Consider the following 22,419-nt stretch of genomic DNA (forward strand, 5'->3'; position numbering starts at 1 on the left):
ATATTCTGACCTTTTCTTCTTGGCACACTGAATGCTGCCCAGACTAAGCTAGAAGGGACAGTTTCTTATTAATTGGAGTTAGACAAGAAAGGGGACCTGTACAGTAGATGCACCAGTGTATAAGTAGAGGGAAGAGGCTGGCCCCACAGGACTCTCTTGAAGTTCCCTGAATCTTTCTCCACAACAATAAAATAGGACAGAAATCGTGCCGGCTTCATTCACATGGCCATCACATGATAGAACATCAGACCACTTTAAGCTCCGCCTCCTAACCCCCAACCCTTCACCAGACCCACAACTCAACACTATTTAGAAAATATTTCTCAACATCAACTAAAATGATATCAACTAATAAGATAGGAGAATAAACGATTTTTTTCATGTATCAAGACAATTAAATTTTCAGAAATAAAAATGATTTCCCAATATTTAATGCAGTTTTCAAATTATTCACATATTGAGAACTTTTAAAAACCAAATAAATGGTTGAACAAGCATAAAGCATACGAGAAAAATCAAGTTTTCAGCTTAAGCAAGCCGATTGGCCTCCGTGGTATATCGCTTCAGGAAATATTCTTCAGCTGGGCTGGGCAGCGATGATCTCCCTCTCCCCCCCAAACATGCCCCGCTCTTTTCGTAATCACCTTGGCCACCCTCTCCCAGCCTCTCTTCCCCAAGATCCAGTTCCCGTGTAGCCCCGCCTCTCAGGGTATATATACTACTCTGCACGCTAGAAACGAATTTTATCGAATGTGCCGCCGACCAGTTAAGACAGATGATCAAAGTTGTTGCTGTTTCAGTGTGGTGTAACGGTTGGGCCTTGGGGCTTGCCATTCTCCCTTCTACACCCCCTGTTGCAGGAGATGAATGAAGGGGCGGACGAGGCCGGAGAGAAGCTCTACCAACAAACCTGACCTGAAGGAGGCGATACCTGCGATGCTGCTGCTGTCTTTCTCCAACGCTACTTCTCATCATATTTCCTTCACAGGATATTAATTCAAATCGCAAGTCCTGCCAGGCTTTGCTGCTGCCGACCTTGACGGACGAGAGAAGCGCCCTAGCAACTAACACTTGACGCGAGACGATCCTGAAGGTGTCGGCGCTGTGTCTTGCTCGACCAATTGGGCACAATTTTTCCCCTTTCCTCATTATAACCCACCTAACTTTCAGGGGCAGCCGACCAAACAAACGATGGGAGACATTCCTGATGGCAGAGTTGCAGAAGCAGCAGAAGTCGACCAGGCAGAAGGCGGATTTATCTAACACGTAACATTTACCAAAGTGAACTTACGATTTTGACGAAAAATAAAATTTTATAAGTGGCTTCTCTGTGGATGGGATGGAAGTGAGATAGAGTCAGGGAACGATAATAGTGTACTGGGTATATGGTGTGGGTATTTGCATGAGAGAGAGAGAGAGAGGAGAGAGAGAGAGAGAGAGAGAGAGAGAGAGAGAGAGAGAGGATGTATGTACGTATAGACAGAATTTGTAAGAATGAAGGATATGTGCGAGAACGTTGAAGATAAGAGATTACACATTATTGTATTTGTTGATGGGTTTTGTATGTGTGAATATGATAAAAGGCATCACATGTTTGTCTGTTATATGAGAGAAAAAATATATGGCTTAATGGACATCATGTATGCAGATAAAAAGCGAAGGAATATAAGCGTGCGTAGATAGAATAAACAGAATAAACGAGTAGATGGAACTTGAAGGGCGAGCAAATATTTGTTATTGTCTTGGTCATATAAAAGAGAGAGAGAGATCAACATGAATGAACACTAACCTTGGGCATGACGAAGGGATCGTCATTGTGAGAGGCGATCTGCTGTTGCTGTTGCTGTTGTTGTTGTTGTTGTTGTTTGTGAGTGCCAAGTTCATGCTGGCTATGACTTCTGAGGAAGACCCTGGGGCTGTTGTTATGCTGAAGTTGTGGCGAGGGAGGCTCTTGTTTTAGGTGCTGGGGAGGCGTGTGAGGTTGCTGGTGTAAATGCGGCGGTGTCAGGGGTGGCTGAAGCTGGGGTGGCGTCAGCGGTTGCTGTTGGGTCAATTGCAAGGGAGATGTTGGAGGCTGAGGCTGTAATTGTATGGGAGACTGGGGTTGGCTGAGAAGACTGCTGTTGCTGGTGTTAGCAGGGCGTCGAAGGGATGGCTGATGGTATGACGAAGGGGGAGATTGAGTGGGCAGGGACACCAACTGGGGTTGCTGCTGCTGCTGTTCTAGGGGCGGCATTGGTGAACTTCTGTATACTGGGGAAGGATGAAGATGATGTCCGAGAGGAGAGCCTGTGATTGCGATGTGTCCCCCAGAGGGGCTGTTGTTGTTAGAATTATTACTGGTGTTGTGTGTAGGGGAATGAACGGCCTCCAAGAAAGGGTTTGTTGTTACTCGAGCAGTGTACTGAAGTCCTGAGACAGGGGAAGGCTGTTGCTGTTGCTGGTGAAGGTGTTGGTGGTGGTGGTTGGGAGAAGAGGCCGGGGGAAGTTCGGGAGTCTGGCCAACCTCGGGAAGGAAATCCTCTTCGGGTACGGTTGGGAGTCCTCGACCAGCCAGCATTTCTGGAACGACATACGAACAAACACTTTAATAAACAAACAAATCAATTGGCTCTCCATCCTCCCTCTTTCCCCTCCCCTTACCCCTACCCAATGGAGACAATACCACTCTTAATCCTGATGTTAAAGATCACAACCTTACACACACAATATTCGTTCAGCTTGGAGCATAATTAATATTTCATTAAAACACCCTCTTCCAACGATAGTGCATTATCACACAAAACTCTTTTACGTCACAAAAAAAAAAAATGACAACCCCTAGTTTCCCTAAATCTGGTACCAACATACAAGAGTGGTGTACTTCCTCGCAGGCATAAACCTCAGCAACAAATATCTAGTGACATTTTACACGAAAGTCTTGTTTGCATCCCAACTTGTAAAGTATTAATTACAATTATTTTTCTACTTATATATCAATTATGTCATATATAAAGCAATTAGTAATTGATTTGCGTAAATATCTTATGAAAATTAAAACGTCTTTCATCTTCTTTAAAAAGGAAACTTGTCAAAACAATGTCTAACCTGCGAACGAGATAGCCATCAATTAACTATGACCAGAAAGATGAAACCATTCTTGGGTGTTTGTCTGCACACCATCTATTTCTACGGAAGATTTAACAAAACTCCAGTCTACTATGAAATTCTATGTTTCCATGCAAACGTCCCTCGTTCCTTTCAAAGAGTTTGTTCCGTCGAATAATGAAGGTTGCTGTCCTATTCACCCATTAAGCGCAGGATACAAAAAGGCTAAACAAAGAATCATTTTTATTTTTAAGAGAGAGAGAAAAGGTAAGAGTGAATCTGCGATGTCGACCAGGAGGAGGAGGAGGAAGTCTAAAGAGACTAACACACTACAGATGAACTGAAGAACAAACTGCTCGAGATTCTATGAAAAACAACGGATCTGTGGACGCGGAAATATAATCTGCCTGTTTTGTATTATGATTTATAATGCGTTTCTCGGAAAAAGTTAAAGAAAACTTGACATGAGATAACTTTGAAAAAGGTAGGTTTAGTCAATATTGAGCAATATTCTTTGGCTTAATTCTGATGGTTTTGTACTTGCTTGTTCTTAGCGCTAAGATTTAACTGATTCAACCTTTGCACGAGATCTGAGAATGCTGCACCCATAAATGTCCCAAAAAAGAAATGACTTCGACCCCATATTGATTTTCATTGGCGAAAAAGAGGTTAGAGAAGTTACCGGATTCAAAAGTGCTAATTCGGGTTTAAAAGCGCAAATCGGTCCCCTGAAACCAAATGAAGATTGCAGAGGGAAATGGAAAATAAAGTCTCAGTCGTGATATAGAAACTTTTGTTAAAACTTCGACAAAAGAAGACTGTGAATGGGCCAAAGAAAATAGATATATAAAATAACAAAATCTAAAATTTAAGTTGAGGTGAGGCTGGGATTTGACTCAAAAAGATTTCATTCAATGGGACACTTTTTTTTTTTTTAACCAGAGCAAGTACTCATCTGTGGCGACTACTTACGATAGCCGGGGTATTCCGGATATGCATAGGTGTGCATGCTGTCTCTTTTTCACTTATGGCTGGCCTGTGCTTTTAAATATCAACAGAATGTTGTCATCGGCGATACTTTCTTTGTGTGTCCTTTGCGATGTTTGTCTTTCAAGGTCCAAATTCAAAAATTTAAGTGGAAAATATCGGGCACCAGCTTCAATTTTGCGCAACACCTCTTTCAAACATTACCTGGATTGTAACAAAATTAAATAACGATCTGCAACGACTTGACAGACTTAGGTTTGGTTTCAAAGTTGTGTGTAACAAGAATTACCAATGTAAAATGAACTGCGAAAAACGAATGATTCAACCCAGCTGACGATGGGACAATGAAAAGCTTTATGGAGAGCTAAGGATTCAGCTACCGCATAAAAATATGCTTTCGCCACAGCTACGCAGAGCAAGCAGGGGTCTCGAAGTTAATGTTTGAGTATTACAGAGTACTGTAACAACAACAAGAGACAGCCAGGACCAGAGCGGGTACTAAGTGTTATCGGAACGACGACGATGTGAGCGGCTGAGCGAAGATAATTTGGAGCGCTCCTTCGACTGGTGTCGGAAGACTCGCTGTCTGCACCGAAGTGACGGAGGGGAAGCCCCAGCTGCACCACTCGGCTGCCGAAGCAAATCCCGAAACCATCCAGCATTGCCCATCGACCCACAACCAGTGTTCAACCCTCAATTCCAAATGGGACCAAACACTGCAACACATGGACGAAAATCTCTGAAACAAAGCCCTCCTACAGGTACCCCATCCCCTCCCGAAGATTTGATTGGCCAGGCGTCTCCCACTTCCAACGTCTGATTGGTCACTTTCTACCCTACGTTATCAGAGGGAGAGACACACCCCTAAACCTCGCTCTCAATGCCCATTGGCCTCTTGGCTTCTCTTGGTATCTTCCTCATCCACAACCCCCAAAATGTTACACACAGACTATCTCATTCAATTGGAAATTAACGTTTGAACCAACTGATTCCTCTTCTGAAATGTTTTGCAACATACAGCATCGAAGGCTTTCACAGTCCATCAGTAATCACGTCTGGAAAAATATCAGAGAGCGAGGCACTTGGCACTTAAAAATTGGGGGTTGTGCCACTGACAACAACAAAGCTGTACAGTATGTGCTAAATATATGAAAAAAAATCAGAATTAAAAATTACTTTGATATTATTCAGAATCACACACAATATAAACACGAACACGTGAATACACACACACACACACATATATATATATATATATATATATATATATATATATATATATATATATATATATATATATATATATATATATACACACACACACATATATAACCTTATACAGCCTGGAACTATATTACGTACATCTAACAGTTTGCAAATGATGGCATACTTATGAATCATGAATAAATCTTAATCACAAACACAATGAACTTATCCGCCTCGGAAGCGAATTGGTTCCTTTCAAAATGACGCACACTTTTAATCCGAGGAGAGGGCCATGGCACGAAATCTGCTTCGATCATGTAACATTTCCACACATAAAACTCGCATCATTAAGCATATTTGCTCTTGCATCACATGTGCGAGGTACTGTCACCCACCCAAACTTCGCTTGATACTCCATTACCCTTAATGGTGGATACGCTTCTCCTCTTAAGCCTTCCATCTTGCACGTGAGTTTTCAGTCTCAAGACTTCCTTCCGTTCTCATGTCCGAATTAGTCTCCATAAAATAATGAGGTCATTTGAGACCAAGAAACATTCATTTTGCCTCCAATGAAATTTCCTCTAAAAGCTAACACCTCTTGCTTGATGGTACACTAGGGGACATTATTCTATCTTAATTTCTCTTTCTCTTGTTTGTTAAAGTTTTTATAGTTTATGAAGGAAATATTTATTTTCCTGTTGTTACTGTTCTTAAAATACTTTCCTTTTCCTTGTTACCTTTCCTCACTGGGCTATTTTCTCTCTTGGGGTCCTTGGGCTTGTAGCATCCTGCTTTTTCAACTAGGGTTGTAGCTTGGCAAAGTAGTAATAATAATAATAATATAGTAATAATGTTAATGGAGAGAGAGAGAGAGAGAGAGAGAGAGAGAGAGAGAGAGAGAGAGAGAGAGAGAGAGAGAGAGAGAGAGAGAGAGAGAGAGGGTTAACATAATGACCTGGAAATCAAAATTAAACATGGATTTGGAAACTGATATGGTTCAAACTAATATATTTTTTTTACCGAAATGCTTCAAGGCTATAATTATACGATAGAATAAATTTAAATGTTGCTGGTCATTTATGTCCACATCCTCTCTCTCTCTCTCTCTCTCTCTCTCTCTCTCTCTCTCTCTCTCTCTCTCTCTCTCTCTCTCTCACACACATTGCATGAGTCAATATAGACATACTGGATTTTAGAGAGAGAGAGAGAGAGAGAGAGAGAGAGAGAGAGAGAGAGAGAGAATTCGGCCGCAGATTTGTCGTACACTTCCTGGATTTGAGGGTTACTTGGTCGAGGTCCTGGGCCAAGGGTATTCTGACATTTTCACAGTCATTGAAATAAATGCTGCTGGGAACTAGACACTAGCTAACAGTAGGTGCGAATTGTGCCCAGTATCGAGGTCGTAGAAATGGCCGGTGGCATTGCATCTTGGGCTATTTATTTGGCAGGACGTCCCGGAAATCGCCCAACTCGTTTTCAAATATGTACACCATTGGTTGCTTAAAGATGCAACAGGGAGGCATTTTCATGGGTTAGTCGGAGGACACGAGTGCCAAAGACGGGACAGCAATTCTCGACTGGAGAGAGAGAGAGAGAGAGAGAGAGAGAGAGAGAGAGAGAGAGAGAGAGAGAGAGAGAGAGAGAGAGAATCAGCTTTACCACTGCATGGGAAAAGGAGTGCACAGCTTTCTGCTTTTAGCGAGTTTGTAAATCTTGAATTTGTAAAGAAATATAGCATTCTATGGCAAAAGGACTCTGTTCAGAACAATTTAGCATAAAAAGGAAGGTCGTATAAGTTCTACTTATTTCATGTTAAATTATGTAGCAGCCATTAGTTGTCGTTCTACTTTTCTTTTATATATATTTGGGTAGGGCAAATATCCATAAATTTGGTATAATTACAATCGACCGTCGTGTGCACAAGGTCAGTGCCCAATATTTGGCAAGGTTCATTATTTCTGTCAATAAGAATCGATCATGTTTTGGGTCCTCAAAACGATAGCTCCCATGTATTTTGATCTGGGTATCATGGTAATGATATTTCCGTTTAAAAAAAAAAATAGTTGGGGACAAAATTTCTATTATCTTACCACATCGAGTGTTTTCATCTGTCGAAATTAAATACACTACATAGCTTATCTTGACTCAGCGTGTGCGAGTGCGTGCGTACGTGCATATGAGAGAGAGAGAGAGAGAGAGAGAGAGAGAGAGAGAGAGAGAGAGAGAGAGAGAGAGACGTTAATCCATCAGCGAAAATCCCTTAATCTATTCTTGAACTATACGATGGGGAATTCACTACCTCAGGCAAAATCCTGCTCACCGCACAACGTTATCTTATATGTGAAGAAGTTCCCAAAGCTGTGAGTGTTGTTTTCATTCCGTTAAAAAAAGATTTGTTACACCGTCTAGGAGTAGGTCACACCAAAATCAAACCATTGTTTCTTGGGTAATGTCATAGCCTCTGTACCATGGTCTTCTACTGTCTTGGGTTCGAGTTCTGTTTGACGGTACACTTGGGCACACTATTCTAATTATTTTTTCCTCGTTTTTTTTTTTTTTTTTTTTTTTTTTTAATGGTGTGTAGGGCAGGCTTAATAGAAGGGCCATTGGATGCCTTTTGGTTTATAAAGAGGTTGTCTTTTCCTTATCAGTTTCTTTTTCTTTTCAAAACCATCCTTACTGTCCTCCCTTCAGTTGAAGTGGTTATACTGGAGGGTATTTAGCCTTGCAAGATGTATCGGCTCTGCCATGTTGACCAGTTTTTCCGACTTTTCGTCTATAGCCGATGGGTTTTATCAATTACTTTATTTATATTTCTGTCTACACTGTTTTTGTAATCATTGTTGTTCATTTAGCTTTTAAGAGTGATGTATAGTTTTTATTACCAGAAGATGATACAAAGTCCTCTTTTGCTTTTATTGGTGATTTCAATGCTCAACATTGCGAGTGGTTAATTTCTATTTTTCCTACTGATCGCCATGGTTTAATAGCTTTGGATTTTACCTCTGAATCAGGCTTTGAGTAAATCATAAGTGAAGCTACTCATAGGTCCTGCAACTGCCTGGACCTCATATACACCAACTCCCTTGGCGTTATAACAAGTAAAGTTGGCTCTCCACTTGGGACATCTGATCCTTCCTTGATTTCATTAGTGGTGAAGACTGAGCAGCCTGTCCCTGAAGTATTATACTCATGTAAGTTTTATATAAAATCTCAAGCAGACTGGAATGGCATTTTGAGTAATCTTTTGGGCTTGAATTGATCACAGCAGTATAATAGTGTTAATCCCGTTGTTCATTAAAATGAGAATCTAGTCAACATAACTGATAGGCATATCCCTTATCGTGTACTAAGGTACCAAGTAAAAGACAGGCCATGGTTCAGTGATGATTGTAGACGTGCTTATTTAGGGGAGTAGGAGGCTTATCATCTTTGGAAGGGTAACAGATCATATTTTACTTGGAATAACTATAGAGTCCTTTCAATGACGTCACTGGGAATCGCCGGCGGCCATGCTGGAGGGCATACAAAGCGAAAACATGGCAGCTGCTACAGCGAATATGGACAATGAGAGCGACTTTGTCAAACAATTGTCGGGTGATGATAAGCGTTTTTACAAGCAGAAACTCGATCTAATTGATGGCCTAGATCCATACCAGATGCAGAATTCATTCAGTCAAAATATTGAGGATTTTCCCAGTATTTCATACATTGATATGGTGAACTACTTGGTACTGTCGGCCAACCCAAAACATGAGTGGGCATACATTTCCATTGAATAATCTGCTTCTAGAATTCGTTGTTTTTCCCTTTAATGCTTTTAAGTCCAAAATTAGATAAACACTGGGCCAATGAAGAGAGTGTTTATAATTATAAAGCTAATATTGATCATTTAGCCTAACCTTGTGTATTATAATTTTTGATTGTCAAAATGTATGTAAAAGTTTTGCATTATAATGTCAAATCTTTATCAGTTCATGCCTAAACATTGTGTTTGTGTTTGGTTACAAATGCTATAATTTCTTATATAAATATAAACACATGATGGACAAACTCTATTGTAATGCTCTTGGAGGATCGTTTTGCCTCCTTGCAATTAAATGCGCAAGTTTAATTATTTTTTCAATGTTTCATATATAAGCTGAAGACCCCTCCGGGTTAAACCAGCTTTCAGATATTATTATTATTTATAATCAATGTTTATTCATCACATAGGCCTGTATGTCTGCACAATTTAATACACAAATTAAGATAAATATAAATATACACTTAATTATATATAGGCATGAGCACCTTGACGAAATAAAGACCTAGGTAAGTAGCCTTTGTTAATATAGCCAATATTGGCGCTTTTAATTTTTGTTTTGAAAATCTGAGATGCCCCTTTGATGTTTAAAAATTGAGATGCCCCTCCCCCACACACACTACACACTGAACTGACGATGATACTTGTCAAGTCACATATGCAATCGGATATAGCATGTTTACACAGGAATAATGATACTTTTAGGGCCTAGCCGAGACTGACCTGATATGAACAAATACGTGCCTAGGGTAGTGAGGATTCACGTAGATCAGCCCGTGATATTCTGGTCAACCACAAGTCACGTCTGCACTTGGATAATTCCTCTGTATCTTTGTCCTGATTCTGAATAACTGCCGGTATGCGGTAGAAACTCTTGTCATCTCTTCGTCCTCGATTCCCACAGCCAGCAATAGCGCAAAAACTGGGCATTGTGTGAATGTGAATGTGATGAAATGGCTAAATATTCAACAGTTCAACAATAGCTACTCACTGAACGCGTCTTTGTTTGCCCTCCAAGATGGCGGACCGGAAGTTTGATGACGTGTATTGAAAGGACTCTATACTGAGCTTAAAAAGGTTTTGCTCAGAATTCATGTTTCAACTGAAAAAGAATACAATTTAAAAAAAAAAAAGAAACACTTTCTGGTACAATCCAGAAATATAAGGAGTGGGCTACCCTTAAATTTGCACTCTTATAGTGTAGAGGCAACAGTTCCTCCTTTACTTAAACCAGAGGGCTCTGTCATTCACTGCCCTAAAGAAAAGGCAACTCTTTTGGCTGATGCATTTGACTGTAAGCAGAGTAATGAGAAACGCGAAGTTCCTCATTCCTGTTTCCCTGAAGCTAAACCAACTAGTTTAGCTTTTCGATCTCGTGAAATTAAAGCTTTGTTGATGGATCTTGATGCTTATGGAGGTGTAGATACAAATGGTATTTTTCCCTTGTTTTTTATAAAGACTGCAGATTTCTTAGCTCCAAAGTTATCTATCATTTTGCGCAAATTAACAAAAAGAGGGGCTTTTAGCACTTGTTGGAGAATTAGTAATGTTACTCTACTATGTAAATGTGTTTGAGGTAGCTCAAGTCCAACTGATTACCGCCCAATTTCCATAACTCCCATATCATCTAAAGTGTTTGGACATCTTTTGGCAAAACATCTTAATAGGTTTGCTGAAGGTAATCATCTGTTCCCTAGTTTGCAACTTGGTTTTCGTAAAGGCCTTGGAGCATGTGACGCCCGTCTAACAATCTCCAATGCTGTACAAAAATCCCTTGATTATGGTCAGGAAGTTCGTTTGATTGGCCTTGATTCTAGTGCTGCCTTTAATCGTGTTAATCATGAGGCTTTTGTTTTCAAACTCAAACAGTTGGGAGTTTGTGGGTCATTTCTGAGCATTATTATTGAATTTCTAAGTAATAGATCTCAAAGAGTTGTTGATGGTCACTATAGTGAGTATAAGAATGAGATATCTGGCGTTCCACAGGGTAGTGTTCTTGGCCCATTACTTTTCCTCCTATATACACGACATGTGGTTTAGCCTAGAAAACAAGCTTGGTGCATATGCAGATGATGCTACTTTCTTTGCTTCAATTCCATCTCCTGAATGTAGATCTGGGGTTGCCGAATCCCTTAACAGAGATCTTGCTAAAATTAGTGCATGGTGCAAATTATGGGGTATGAAGTTGAATCCTAACAAAACTCAAAGTATGATTGTAAGTAGGTCAAGGACAGTGGCTCCTCAACATCCGGATCTCAGAATTGATAATGTTTCTTTCACTTTGTATGACTTTTGAAACTTTAAGTGTGATTTTCGACAGCAAATTTAATTTTGAGGAACACATTAGGTCTGTGTCTTCTTCAATTGCACAAAAAATTGGCTTATTGAGAAAGTCTTTTAAGATTTTCGATGATCAATCTATTCTGGAGAAGTGTTTTAATTCTTTCATTCTACCTTGTTTCGAGTATTGTTCTCCTGTCTGGTCTATTAAATTTCTTATTCCTGATCTAGATATTAATCTTTGGCACCATCGTTCAATTAGTTCATTATGCATGTTGCAGTAGATTTTTCATAATTCTGACCATCCTTTACATTCAGATTTTCCTGGACAGTTCCATGCCGTTCGTAATACTAGGCATGCTGTTAATTCTCATAGTCAGGCCTTCTCCATTATGATGCTCAATACTACACAGTATTCAAGAAGTTTTATTCCAGCTGTGACCAAGCTGTGGAATGATCTTCCTAATCGGGCAGTTGAATCGGTAGAACTTCAAAAGTTCAAAGATGCAGCAAATATTTTTATGTTGAACAGGCTGACACAAGTCTTTTTATAGTTATATATATGAATTGTTTTTTAATGTTGTTAATGTTTTTTTAAACATGCTGTTTTAATTTTTCATTAATTCTTAAATCGATTATTTATTTCAGTACTATATTGGATCCTTCTTTCTGGTTGCGGTTCATTTTCCCTTTGCCTACATACACACACACACACACACACACACACACACATACAGAATAGTCTGGCATATTTATTATATAATCTCCTCTGTCCTCATACACCTGACAACATTGAGATTAGCAAACAATTTTCCTAAAACAAAGGGGTTACTGCACTGTAATTGTTCATTGGCCACTTTCCTCTTGGTAGGGAAGAAGACTCTTTAGCTATGGAAGCTATGGAAAGCAGCTCTTCTAGGAGAGGGACACTCCAAAATCAAACCATGTTCTCTAGTCTTGGGTAGTGCCATAGCTTCTGTACCATGGTCTTCCACTGTCTTGGGTTAGAGTTCTCTTGCTTGAGGGTACACTCGGGCACACTATTCTCTCTTATTTTCATTCCTTTTGTTTTGTTAAAGTTTTCATAGTTTACATAGATATCTATTCTAATGTTACTCTTCTTGAAATTTTTATTTTTCCTTGAGTTTCCTTTCCTCACTGGGCTATTTTCCCTGTTGGAGCCCCTAGGATTATAGCACTTTGCTTTTCCAACTAGGGTTGTAGCTTAATAATAATAATAATAATAATAATAATAGTAATAATAATAATAATAATAATAGTAATCTTTATATACATTAATTGCGTAATCCTTTTCAATGATAATTGCATAATCTTTTGATGTATTCATTGGGTAATTCTTTAATATGGGAGACGTAAAAAACATTCTGCAGCGCACATGTATTCTTTGAGTGAGTTGTTCAACAGTTTAACCCTCTCGAGTTTTTTTAGGTTCCACGGCACGTCAAAACTATAACAGATATGTGCTTCTGGTTTCATACTTTATGTCGAGGAATGAATGAACTTTTTCACGACGCAAGCAGATTATTTTTGCGATGCTAAGAATTAACCAAAATTACGTGATTAACGTGTATTTATTAGCGAAAAACATGGATATTTTATGAAAATAATCATGAGAGATGTAAGATGTATGTTTGAGGAAATTATTTTATACGAACATTATGTAGAAATGGTTGATCTTTCACGGTGAGGGAAGAATTTTGGTATAAGCGTCATTGGTGAAAAGCTGTGATTGATTACAAGATAAAAATTTTACAGAGTGCAATTTTGATATTTTCCAACCTACTCACGGTTACGTTTCGTATTATACCTAACAAATAAATAAAGACAGAGATAAATTGAAGTGAAAATTATAATTCTGAATAGATTTTCTATATAGAACTTCAATTGAAAAGAAAATGCATTGTTAAAAAAATATTGAGCAACTGTTAGATTACGGATTTTTTCTTTTTAATTTTTTGTATACAAATTAACGATACAGATTCTTATGTAGAAATGTTTATATGGTTATACAATTCTGTATAAAATATGAAAGCACAAAAAAATGGCCTTTCAAATTATCACGAAATATGAATATTGCAATAAGTTATACACCCAAGAGAACACGGAAAAGAAATCATTTACTCATGCCTTAACTCAGGCCAAACCATGGCGCATAACATGTACGTTTGTATATAACCAGTTTTAACTCGTGCATCCGAAACTAGGAGCTCTACTAAAGGCTTAGAACATAATCTAGTTACAACTCAAACGGCTATGGAAAGAATAATGATGAGATTAACACTAAGAGCCAGTAAAAGAGCAACATAGATACGAGAGCAAACGAAAGTAGAGGATATCATAACATGTCAGAAAAAGGAACATGAGCAGGACATACAATGAGAATGACAAGACAATAAATGGACATTAATAATAACAGAATGGGTTCTTAGAGATTGCAAAAGAAGCAGGGGAAGTAAAAGAAGACGATGGACTGACGAACAATGAAAGTTTGCGGATGTGGACTGGCATAGAGAGACCATAAACAGACGAAAGTGGACGGACATATCTGAGGACTTTGTTCTGCTGTGGGATAGTAATGGCTAATATATATACAGTATATATATATATATATATATATATATATATATATTTATATATAGATATATATATATATATATATATATATATATATATATATTTATATATACATATATGTATATATATATATATATATATATATATATATATATATATATATATATATATATATATATATATATATATACATATATATACTTACTGTACATTTTTTCCTGACTTCATGATAAATAACACTAAAAAAAATTTAAAATGGCAATGGATATCTCAATAAATTTCCTATACATAGCATAAATAACATCAATAGCTGTTTCCGCCAAACAATGAGCAATTGTAGCCGAAAGAAGGAGATTGTATTTTTATGTAAAATAAATCTACGGTAAAGTTTTATACCTTTACCCGTTCATAATTTAACATTTTGCCATACACCATGTGAAAATGCAAAGAATCCCCCTTCACTAGGTATATGCAACATCAACATATCAATTGTTTACACAAGCGAAAACAAGCATACAAGAAATTATTAATGCCTTTTATTATTATTATTATTATTATTATTATTATTATTACTAGCTAAGCTACAGCCCAAGTTGGAAAAGCAGGATGCTATAAGCCAAAGGGCTCCAGCAGGGAAAAATATCCTAGTTAGGAAAGGAAATAAGAAAATGAATAAACTACAAGAGAAGTAATGAACAATTAAAATAAAATATGTTAAAAACAGCAACCACATTGAAATAGATCTTTAATATATAACTATGAAAACTTAAAAACAGGATGGGGAATAAGATAGAACAGCGTGGCCGAGTATCCCCTCAAGCAAGATAACTTTAATCCAAGACAGCGGAAGACCATGGTACAGACGCTATGGCTCTACCCAAGACTAGAGAACAATGGTTTGATTTTGAAGTGTCCTCTTAGAGGAGCTACTTATAATAGCTAAAGTCTCTTCTACCCTTACCAAGAGGAAAGCAGCCACTGAACATTTACAGTGCAGTAGTTAACTCTTTTAGAAAAGAAAAATTGTTTGGTAATGTCAGATGTATGAGGACAGAGGAGAATGTGGAAAAACCAGGCCAGACTACCCAGTGTGTGTAGGCAAAAGAAAAATGAATCGTAACCAGAGAGAAGGATCCAATGTAATACTGTCTGGCCAGCCAGTCAAAAGGACCCCCAATAACTCTCTAGCGGTAGTATCTCACCAGGCGGCTGGTGCCCTGGCCAACCTACTACCTAAACATAGTCCTAAACACCAGCCTTAATTGGCTTTCGTGTGTGCATATCTACACAACGAAAATGGCAATGGGCAGCTGAATAAATTCTCTAAAAATAGAATTGATAAAATCAATTGGATTCGTTGAAGGAAAATCCGTTGTAGCAATAAAGTGGGGAAATAGAGTGGGGGACGTAAAAGGAAGGTAGTGAAGGTTTAAATTCTTAAAGACTTATAGGTAAAATGTGAATATCTAGAAAGGTTGAAGTGGCATATGACAGGGTGAAAGTGAGAGAAACTGATGATCTAGAGGAAGAGTGGGAGTTAGTAAAAGAAAATTTTGTTTGAATTGCAAGTGATGTGTATGACAAGAGAATTGTTGGAGGCAGCATGAAGAAGGGTAGTGAATGCTGGCATGGAGGAGTGAAGATGAAAATGGAAGAGAAAAAAGATGGCAGTTGAAGAATAGCTGCAGAGTAATTGTGTAAAGAAGTATGAAAGATATAGAGAGAAAAATGAGGAAGTAAAATGTGAGGTACCTGAGGCAAAGAGGGTAGCTGACTGGAGGTGGTATCAGGGATCGAGTCGTTTGTATGAAAAGAATAAGAAGTTTCGGAAAGAAGTGAAGGGAGCATGAGAAATGAAGTGAGCGAAAGATGAAAGTGGAAGGTTGTTGAAAGGAGAGAAGGCAAGGAAAAAGCGAGCTGAATATTTTGAAAGGTTGCTGAATTTTAAGGTTAATAGGGAGGCAGATATAATTGCTGTTGCAGGTATTGCAGTGCCAGTGATGGGAGATAAGAATTAGAGAGAGATTTCAAGAGGAAGTGAAGAAAGAACTAGATGAAATGAGAACAGGAAAAGAATCTGGTATGGGTAATGTTATGGCTGAGATGTTAAAGAAGGGGCTGTAGGTGTACTCGAATAGTTAGAGAGATTGTTTAATATATGGTTTATATTGTCAATGGTGCTAGTGGACTGGGTGTGTGTATGTATTGTTTCACTATACAAAGGTATAGCAGTACCAACCAAACTTGGCTGAATCTCTCCTCAGGCTGGGAGGAGCAGAGAGAGGAAAGGTTCCCTTTTGTTCATTGTTTGATGTCAGCTACCCTCCAAAATTGGGAGCAAGTGCCTTGGTAAATAGATACAAAGGTAAGGGAGCTGTGCATGTGAGTTGTAATACAAGGAATATTACTTTGTGAGTGTGGATGGAAAAGTGTATGGAAGAGTACTGATTAAAAGGATTAAGGATAAAACAGAGGATACGATCTTAGAAGCACTGGGTGGTTTTAGATGAGGAAAGGGATGTTTGGATCAGATTTTTACAGTTAGGTAGATATGCGTGAAATATTTAGCAAAAGGTAAGTAGGTGCATGTTACATTTATGGATCTGAAGAGAGCTTATGATAGAGTTGATAGGGAAGCGATGTGGAACGTTATGAGGTTATATGAAATTGGTGGAAGGTTGTTGCAAGCACTTAAGAATTTATACATAGGCAGTGAAGCATACATTAGGATAGGAAATGAAGTGAGTAAGTGGTTTCCAGTGAGAGAGGGGCTGAGACAAGGATGTGTGATGAGGCCATGGTTGTTCAATTTGTTGTTGATTGAGTTGTGAGAGAGGTGAATGGGCATCATAGTAAGTACAGGTATGAGATACCTGATGTTCCTCAGGGTAGTGTTCTTGGCCAATTACTTTTCATACTATATACACATGGCATGTGGTTTGCCATAAAAAACAAGCTCATAGCATATGCAGATGATGCCAATCTTTTTGTATCAATTCCATCTCCTGAATGTAGATCTGGGATTGCTGAATCCCTTAATAGCCAACTGGCTAAAATTAGCACATGATACAAATTATCGGGCATGAAGTTAAATTCTAGAAAAATCCAAAGTATGATTGTAAGTAGGTCGAGGACAGTGATTCCTCAACATCCGCATCTCAGCATTAATAATGTTTCTTCAACTTTGCTTGACTCTTTAAAATTTTAGGTGTTTCTCTAAAACAAATTTACTTTTGAGAAACACATTAGGTATGTCTCTTCTTCAACTGCACAAAAAATTGGCTTGCTGGCTTATTTATGTCTGTCTTATGTTGGAAGATACCACGTCCTCTTAGCACTATGAAAAATGTACTGGGAAATTAGAGGTAATACAGATGTTCATAGTGCATTGCCTCAATGCATCACAGGCAAGAAAATACAAGACCCGCCAATGGAATAATGGATGACTAATCTACCTCCTGATCATGTGATCCCAACTACACTCTAAACTAACACCTGGGCGAATCAAACAATATCAAATAAGATAGTAAAGGTGTAAAGGTGTATGGAGTCTTGTTTTCTTGCCTTAATCACATGCAATCCATCTAGAAATGGAAGACTCTTTGGACACTGATGCTTTCATGAACACCCTAAGAGGATTCCTAAACAGTTGAGGCAATATAAAGTTGAAGAAAAGTGACCATGGAACAATTTCAGAGGCGCAGAAAGACAGAGCTAAGAGGGGCAATGCAAAGAATGGACAACGAAGGTTTTTACAGAAAGCTACAACAAAAGTATCGAATGGAAATTCTATCCCCTGCTACGAGCAGGAGGACAGGTGCATGGGAACAAATGATACAATCCCATCGTAAGAATCTAGCACCACTTCTGCTTAAGTATGACACACAGATGAGCAAGGATACTTACCACATTCTCTTATGCGAAGCAGACAGAATAATCAACTCAGAACCATTAACAAGAGTAAGTGATAACATTAGAGATCTTAAGTCATTATGTCATAGGCAACTACTGACTATGAAACCTACAGTAGCTCCTACACCAATGCATCCTTAAGATCAAGAGATCTATGCTATAAAGAGACTGAAACGCTCGTGTTGGCCTATATGTTCTGGTGTAATTGGAGGAAAGAGTACAGTAATTGGTCAACCTTAAAAAATGTCAGAAGTGGCATACTCCGAAAAATGAACTTCCGATTGATAATGAGTGTTTATTATCGATAAAAATCGTCCAAGGAACAATTGGAGGCTTGCACGTGTGAGCAAAATTCACCATGATAAGGACATAACCACACACGAAGTTACATGTTTCCTACGACTTCTAGAGCAGTAGTAGTATAGGTAATCAAGTGAGTATCTGAGTATTATGAAGTCATAAAAATTTGCTAGTACTATCCAATTGACTGTATAATAAACTTAATAAGTTGGCTCACAGAGTCAGCTTAATACAATTTCTCAAGTCGATTTTACAGTGTCTTACAAGTTATTATGGACTATTTCAAGCATTTCAAAGTCGAATAATTTTCTTGGATATATTAATTGCATAATCTTTGGATACGTGATAAGGCATGAAAGATTTTGTATCGCACACATGTACTTTTACTGAATTGTTCGCCAGTTTAATAGGATAGCAGTCAGCAATATATATCCAAATCTGAGTATTATTGAAAGTGAAGCTTACACAAAGTTTTGAGAGAGAGAGAGAGAGAGAGAGAGAGAGAGAGAGAGAGCATAATATAGGGATGAGGGAAAACTAAAAAATTTAAGGAAAAAGACAAGAGAGAGAGAGAGAGAGAGAGAGAGAGAGAGAGAGAGAGAGTGGTTAAATTAAGTGGGCCATGCACGATAGCCCTTGATTATTTTATTGGCAAGAGGTGCTTATTCCCCAGTCATAAGAGTTGAGGTTTACTCTAAGAAAGTTGCTTAGAAAACTCAAAGTTAAGATATCAACAGATACTTCACACAAATAAGATAAGTACATAAAGTAGGTTAAGCAAGAATTCTAGGGCTCATTCATTAAAGTCAGGTAAGAAGCGTGAATTATCTATGGTAATGTATAAAGGGATTGTTGGCTGTATACATGGCTGCTAGAATATGTATGCTCTCTCTCTCTCTCTCTCTCTCTCTCTCTCTCTCTCTCTCTCTCTCTCAGACAGTCACTAACAGTAGTATATCAAGCAAATAGAAAGCTGGGAATGAAAAGGTAAACCTCCTGGGTCAGAGTTAGTCAAGGTTTTGCAGAGGTGTACAATACAAAAGGGCTATTATACCATGGCACATTCCCCACGAAACTAATTTGAATTGGACGTCAGGTTTTATAAGCGAGACTAATTTGTATTCTATAAAAAAAAAAAAAAACCCTATTGGGTGGATATTCTCATGAATCTTAGACCCACTTTTGTCGGGGAGGCCATTCAGCATCGTGGTGGAACTATGCAAGGGAGATGCCTCGTGTTTACAAATGAAGTCAAAATGGAAGAGATTGGACACCAAAGTGATGAGAGAAAGTGGGAAAGAATGTAAAGTAGAAAGGCAAAAAGTGGGTAAAGCTAGTGGCTGGAAGGATGCTGCAAAATCCCCTCAAATGATATTGATGCCTACAGTGCACGGGGTTAGGCACACTGTTACAGTATCCACCGATGAGATAAAACTGATAAGAAAACTGAACCTAAAGCCATCCTTCTTGAACTTTAGCAAACGTTCAAGTCTGTTTTGTCCTAATTAAGTTTTATAAGAAATATATATATAAAAAATCCTAGTAACCTAGCATGTTACAAACAGAGCAAACCAAATGTCGTTCAAAGTGTGCCTTGTATTTTTATCACTTATCAAGCAAAGGAAACGTGAGGCTCGGCATTGCAAAGTTTACGTATTGCTACATCAGAACATGGAGATCCTCTCATCCTCCTGTCTGCTTACCTCTGCATGGCAAGTCTAGAATCTGCTTATCTATCGTCCCTTTGAGGGGTCACACGTCACAAATCATGGCTAATTGAAATTACAAGACACTCCAGAGATTCACAAGGTTACTTATAGGATAGCAAACAATCTATTTAATCCAAAACCACTAGATAATAAAATTGAATGGAAAACTTTTAGAAAAAAAATACAAGTAATTTCTTTCAATACATTTTGTCTGTCAACTCCAAATTCCATCGGGTGAAAGGTAATGTCTTTCTTAATGCCTTTTGAAAGAGAGAGAGAGAGAGAGAGAGAGAGAGAGAGAGAGAGAGAGAGAGAGAGAGACGGTGTACACGCATTGAGAAAATTATAATATGAGTTCTCTTGCTTGACGGTACACTCGGGCACACTATTCTATCTAATTTCCCTTCCTCTTGTTTTGTTAAAATTTCGTTTATATAGGAAATATTTATGTTAATGTTGTTACTGTTCGTAAAATATTTTATCTTTTATCGTTTCCTTTCCTCACTGGGCTATTGTCCCTATTGGAGCCCCTGGGCTTATAGCATCCTGCTTTTCCAACTAGGATTGTAGCTTAGGAAGTAATAATAATAATAATAATAATAATAATAATAATAATAATAATATAATAATAATAATACTGTTTATATATATATATATATATATATATATGATATATATATATATATATATATAAAATGCAGTATATAATATACGTATAATATATATACATATACATAAAAGTAAATGTCGAAAATATGAGAGAGAGAGAGAGAGAGAGAGAGAGAGAGAGAGAGAGAGACGGTGCATATACATAGAGAAAAAGATAATTCGTTATTTTGAATTTCTGGCATTTAAGGATACAATGGGGACATTATTCAACCTCGAAATATGTATTTTACCTTTTCTTGATTTCATTACCACCCCACACAATACACATAACACATTTACTGTTTGTGTATATTATATAAATAATACACACACACACATTATATATATATATATATTATATATATAATATATACTGTATATTATATATATATATATATATATCGTGATGATATATATATATATATATATCGTGATGATATATATATATATATATATATCGTGATGATATATATATATATATATCATCACGATTTGTTGCTAATCCAATGCAGGACAAAAGCTTCAGACATTCCTAAACTCGCACCTGTCTGTGGTCTTTCTATGCCAGTTTATACTCGCAAATTTTCTTAGTTCGTCAATCTATTATTTTCCCTTCCTTTTCCTGCTCCTTTAGCAATGTCTTGAGACTCATTCTATTATTCTTAATGTCCTTCTATTGTCTGTCATTCTCATTATATGTACAGCACATGCCCATTTCTTTTTACCTCTGCCAACAAAGTTGGTAAGAGGTTATGTTTCCAACCCTGTTTGTGTTTGTGAGTGTGTTTGTTTGTGGACAGCTCCGTGGCCACAATTTTAATCATCGAGTAATGAAACTTGTATGGACCGACTTTTATGCAAAAAGCTGAAACTTATTAAATTTTGGGAGGTAAAGGTCAAAGTTCAAGGTCATGGTCAAGCAAAATGTCCAATTCATGTAATCTGCAATAAGTTTGGAAATCGTTGTCACAGAGGCTTAAAACTTGGTTCATATTTGAGTGCATGAAAATCTACGCCAATTCATACATGTTAAGGTCGAAGTTCAAGGTCTAGTCCAATATCAAGGTCAAGCAAAATGTCAAATTCTGGTGATCAACCATACGGCCACAATTATGATCCTAAAGTAATGAAACTTGCAGGGATTTTAAACTGATATGTAAAGAGCTAGAAATTATTAAATTTTGGAAGGTCAAATGTCAATGTCAGATGAGTAAAACGTCCAAAATCAATACTAAAGGTTGAGATCTCCACTCTCAAGAGTGCTTTTCTAATTTTTACATGTTGTTAGAATATCTTCTACTTTAGTATGTTCTTGTATCAATGTTGCTCTTTTTCTGCCTCTTAGTGTCATTACCATTATTATTCTTTCCATTGCTCTTTGAGTTGTAACTAGCTTATGTTCTAAGGCTTTAGGTAGAACTATCTCATTAAATACTTTCCTTTTTAGAGAAATTGGCATTTTACTTTTCATAATCTCCTTTTTTGTTTACCAAATGCTCTTCACCTCATGCTTATCCTTTTTTTTAATTCATGTCTTGTGTACTGTACTGGGGAAACACTTAGGGTTCGGCCACACCAAGAGCGATGAGCGTTGCGGTAGCGGCATGACATGGATGGCAGGCCAGCGACAAAATGTCGCGTGGCCAGACCGAAACCGCCACACCACCCAACAGTCAAAGATAGCCTTCCTCTCGCAAACAAAACGATGGTGTTTAGTAGGAAATTACTTCCGATTGAAAATCTTTATATTAAACTGAACAATAGATTATACAAAAGTTTGGATTCACGATTTTAATAAACAGAGAAGGGAAAACAAGGTAATTTTAAAATCAATGTTGCCAGTCTCGTTTGTACGACGACAGATTTAATGAATATCTGCGTATTTCCCAA

At 37.7% G+C, this 22,419-nt stretch overlaps 1 protein-coding gene across 1 annotated transcript in view; it reads right to left on the reverse strand.

The window, feature by feature from the left end:
* Mondo (MLX interacting protein mondo) overlaps window positions 1-22,419 on the reverse strand; it is a 384,044-nt gene that overhangs the window by 128,170 nt on the left and 233,455 nt on the right. Inside the window, exon 8 of the mRNA XM_068353498.1 lies at window positions 1,790-2,562. Within this exon, the coding sequence (XP_068209599.1) occupies window positions 1,790-2,562 (773 nt within the window). The remainder of the gene's footprint in view (window positions 1-1,789; window positions 2,563-22,419) is intronic.

Source organism: Palaemon carinicauda, chromosome 30 (genome assembly GCF_036898095.1).
Source record: "Palaemon carinicauda isolate YSFRI2023 chromosome 30, ASM3689809v2, whole genome shotgun sequence".
Taxonomy (NCBI): Eukaryota; Metazoa; Arthropoda; class Malacostraca; order Decapoda; family Palaemonidae; genus Palaemon; species Palaemon carinicauda.